Source organism: Physella acuta, unplaced genomic scaffold (assembly GCF_028476545.2).
Source record: "Physella acuta isolate Inbredline_101_S28 unplaced genomic scaffold, ASM2847654v3 ptg000124l, whole genome shotgun sequence".
Lineage (NCBI taxonomy): Eukaryota > Metazoa > Mollusca > Gastropoda > Physidae > Physella > Physella acuta.
Genome location: NW_026731643.1, coordinates 406,320 through 411,134, shown reverse-complemented (window position 1 = coordinate 411,134; position 4,815 = coordinate 406,320). Strand labels below are relative to the sequence as shown.

The 4,815-nt window shown below is 32.0% G+C and overlaps 1 protein-coding gene across 1 annotated transcript; it reads left to right on the top strand.

Moving 5' to 3' along the window:
* Positions 1-729: 729 nt before the first annotated feature.
* Positions 730-4,268, top strand: LOC131934947 (angiopoietin-related protein 7). The gene is made up of 5 exons (XM_059291219.1): positions 730-848; positions 1,185-2,008; positions 2,196-2,309; positions 2,550-2,669; positions 3,378-4,268. Exons 1-5 carry the CDS (start codon positions 788-790, stop codon positions 3,723-3,725), a joined length of 1,467 nt encoding a protein of 488 aa, XP_059147202.1. The 5' UTR covers positions 730-787; the 3' UTR covers positions 3,726-4,268.
* Positions 4,269-4,815: the final 547 nt, after the last annotated feature.

The following is a 4,815-nucleotide window of genomic DNA, read 5'->3' as shown; positions in this document are numbered from 1 at the left end:
TATCTAACTAATTTGAGCAGCTTAAAGTGAGAAAAAAATACTCAACTTTGTGAAGCCACAATGACACAATGCAACAGCCGAGTAGATACCGGTATTATTGTTTTGAAGGGAGATTTAAAGATTATTTCATTACTTGTTTTTATTAAAAATGACTCTGAAAACATCTGTTAACTCTAGGTTTTTTAGTAAGAGGGGGAAGGGGATTCAGTAACTCATCAAAAAATAATTTAGGCAGCTTAAAGTGAGAAAGATAATTTTGAATTAAATAGCTGTAACTTTATTTTTATCAGGGGTTCTCATTATAAGCGCATCATAAGTAAAAAAAAATAACATCTCACTTAGTGTACCATTCTGTTCTTTATAAAAATCCAAGCTACTTACACAATTAAGTCACTTCATATGTCGCCAGCTGCATCCTTTCACTGTAAATGTTTCCACTCGACAATTGTGTGCTACATCTTGAAAAACTTAACAGTCAGCTTCTTGTATGAACAGCTCTGTGCCACAAAATATCAGTGTACAAACACTTACTCAACTTGTCGGGGAATGTAAAGACAAGTTGACACTTACAAGCTCTTCTGAAACATTACACGTACCACTGTTGCAAAACAACCAGTTTATTTTTAGTACATTGTTGTGTAATACACAGATCCTATTTAATCTGTCTTAAAATTGTCCAATATGGAGGTCATATTTTAGTCACGTGACCACTTTAGATATTTAGTATATAATATAGAAAGTAGACAGCGGTTGACAACGTTGGATACCGAAGATTTTCTAAGTCTACATGAAAATGTCTTCAACAGTGTTGTACACTCTGTTGACCATACATTTCTTTGTGTGCTATGGTAGGTAAATTATTCGAAAATTAATTTTACACATTTTTCAAGAATTCTTATTAATTAATACTTCATAAATTTGTTAATTATAACTGTCAAGTGTTCATTAAAATTCATCATACATCAATATTTTTATTAATCGATAAAACATCACATTCTGTTTAAATATATGTATTATGAAATATATTTAATTAAAGATACTCTGTTTTAAGTATCACTATTTATTTTACTTTTTTTGAAAATAAGTTCTAAATCAAAAAATTTTTAATTATTTTTTGAAAAAGTTAAATCATAAAACAATCGCAAAATGAAACAGTAAATGTTTTGTATTTTTACAATTTGCAGGTTTAAAAATAGACATGAAGAGAGAATTATTTTACCAGGGCAGGGAACTGTTTTGTGCACAACTCCAGTGTACAGAAAACATAAGAGAAGACACTCAGATATCAGCTCTGGTCAACATGTCAGTCTATGTGATCAACGAACCAGGGGACAAGTTAATGTTGGCGTCTGTTTCAGGATCAGATTCAAAGGCTCGAGATTACAAAGTGCCTTGGGTTTTTGTGGACGGGAATATATCCCACCATGGCGGAGAGCTGCAGTTGTTTTTGTCCAATGATTCCGCTTGCCACGATAAGACATTTAAATGTGAAATATACTTCACGTATAAGACAGGAGAGATTGGGTTCGTAGAAGAAGAAACTGCACCATTACCAAAAGAGAACATGCGGAAATCAGATTTGATGATGAATTTAAAAGCTAAAACGGTAAACTATGTTAAAACTGTCGACACTATGGCCGCTTTTCTGAAATCCTTTGAAGATCCAGATAAACTTAAGGGAGCTGACATGTCAATGTCATTACAGATGTCACATTCAGGTAGCGATGAGCATAAAAATGACATTATCAGCCTTCCTTCCAACAATAGAATCACGAATAATCATAAACAAAATGAATCTTCTAATCTAATAGACATCATCCTATCAAATTTAAACAAGTTGACACATGATTTTAGAGACAAAATGAACTTTATCAATGAACGATTAAGTGGTTTAGAAGAGGAACTTAACAAAACCGTTCCTGAAAGAAATAAAACCAAAAACTTATCTATTACCCCAAAGGATACCATAGAAGAAAAAAATAAATCTTCAGTATGGGCAATAGAACAGGTAGGCTATATGTGAAAATCTTGTTATATATGTATTTGTCAAATAATTGTGTGTATCAGATGTGTAGCTTCTCTTATGCGAGATTATACAAAGCAAAATAATTCAATATTTCATGTATTTCTTAAACAAATTGTAAATGAAAACTAACTGTAGGTCTACATGGTATTTTGTTTAAATCTCTTTTTAGTGTACACAAAATTTCAATTCACAATGGTTAAGCCGTCAGATTGTGCAATTGGACGTATCAAAATTGACGTTGTGTGATACTAAAACTGACTACGGCGGATGGATTTTAATACAGGTATTGTTACCAAATGTTTTTAATTATTGTGGTTAAAACGTATTATTAAACGGTTGTGAACTAATGGTGTTTGGTTGTTTTTTGTAAATAATCAGTTATTTTCACCGATTTATGCAAGGAGGTGATGGCTGAGTCTTACTAATAATTGATAGTAAACACTACCAAAACAAAGTAAATTAATTATAGTTTTTAAAAAAATACGTGCACATTTTAATTGTATTTTATTAACTTTCTCACAAGCGCCGTGTTTTAGGCGATGTAAACTTCATCAGAGGATGGGACGACTACAAACATGGGTTTGGATCAACGGCAGGAGATTTTTGGCTTGGTAATGACTGGATCTCCTGGCTTACTAGGATAGTGAGTAATACTTTGTCTCTTATAGTGCTATGCAAAATTTAACTTATAAAAATAAAATTTAAAGAATGTTAGCTTATGCCATTTTTTTAAAATGGTAAAAATATTTACAAATGTTTTTTTTTTACATTTGCATATTATACGGAAACATATGTTTTAAAATCAGCTTAGGAATGTTAAAAAACCACCGATTTTTAAAATATAGTTGCACCATATTCTTACACTTTTAGTTTTATGTCTATAATTATAAAAATCCTCCATAAATTAAGAGTTTCAGTAAATCACATTACGGAGAGATAGGCTAATTATCGCAAATGGTCACATTTTCGTAAATAAAATAGATCGTGGAAGGTGTTAAACATTTATAGCAATCTAATCCTGCAAAATATCAGAGTAACATTTTAGGATAAACGAGAAACTGTTTTCAAGTAAAATAACGCTTTTTTTACAATATGTACCAAAATAGCGCGATTATTATGTGACTATTGTCGTTTAAGTTAACGATTAATGAACGTTCAGTTGAATAGTGCTTAAAACGAAGCTTAATTAAAAATGTCTAGAATTTTCATATCGACTTTATCGTTGTGACAATATTTTGCTCAAGGATTTCCGTTAAGGTTCTACTTTGCTTGTCTGTACTGGTTTCACTTTATTTTTACGCCTATAGTTTATAGTAAATTGTCTACAATCTACATAGTGTTTACATTTCAGGGTTACACTGAGTTGAGGGTTGATTTAATCATTGGAAATACAAGACAATATGCAGAGTACAGTAATTTTTTTGTTGACGTCGAAGCGGCAAAGTACAGGATGAGCTTATCATCATTTAGGGGAAACGCTACGGACCGTTTAAGTTACCACATTGGTAGGATGTTCACCACTATAGACAGCGATAACGATGAAAACAGTGGCAACTGTGCTCAGTTATGCAAGGGTGGGTGGTGGTATAACAATTGTCATCATTCCAATCTAAATGGAGTCTGGAATGTGTCTGGAAATACGGGACTTACTTGGAATTCAGACGTCAAGTCTGTTGAGATGAAACTACGCAAAAAATAATTATTGAAACATCTGTAGTATTATGGTGTAAATGAGTTGTCTAAAAAATCTAAACTATGCAAAATGTTAGATATTCAATTGTCAAGAGTGACGCTTTATACTATTGACTATGGGACGATGTGGTTGAACAGCATAGCGCACGAAATTAATCCAAGAGTTTCGAGTTCGAATTCCGGCTAAAGTCCTTAGACCATCACTAAGTCTGCGCAGCTTTAATGGGTACCTAGCTGACGTTAAGAAAAATAAAGGTGCTGACTACGCTACCCCTTCATATGCCCAGGTGACAGAAATAGGTGAATTCTACAACAACTGCGACATGGACCTTCATTACTGATAGGGGTAACGTTAATTACGTTAATTACACACTTAAATTAAATTAGGCACATTAAATGTAAATAAAATGTCGTGAACATAATCAAACCTTAAGGCATGCATTCGAATTTCTTTTTTTCATAATTAATATAATAACTTCATTTTTACATAACAACGAATAGTTAAAACAGTTACAATTTGTTACTTTATTCACATAATTATGCTTATTATTATGTAAAATTGTAAACCATTTATCATGAATAAACTATTTAAAAACAAATTTTATGTTGACTTTTATATGTGCAAAATATATCCTGTTCTGATAAATTAAGATGTAAGAACGTAAACGACTATTGTATTAACAACTACCAATGTAATTAAGCTTTTGTGTTGGATACAAAATCTAGCACATTAAAATAAAGACCAAAACAAAAATATCGAAAAAAGAAGTAATTCTACAGGAGATCAAACAAGGAGGCTACGGCGGAATACTAGCACATGTGCTAACACGATTTATTGTTCATCATTGGCTTGTATCTCACGCAAGGACTGTGAGAGTTTAGACAAAGTACACGGACATGTTTACACTTTAGGTAAAACGATGTAATTATTTTCTCTACCCTAGCAAGTGATCCATTCATGCAAATCAATATTTTTCTGTTTTATTGCAAGATATTTTTAGAATCCAAGTAATACCAACTCAGAAATGTTTTGAAACAAAATACCGGCTGTTTGTTGCTGATTGGTTTTTGAAATATTGCCTGGACAGAAAATGTTC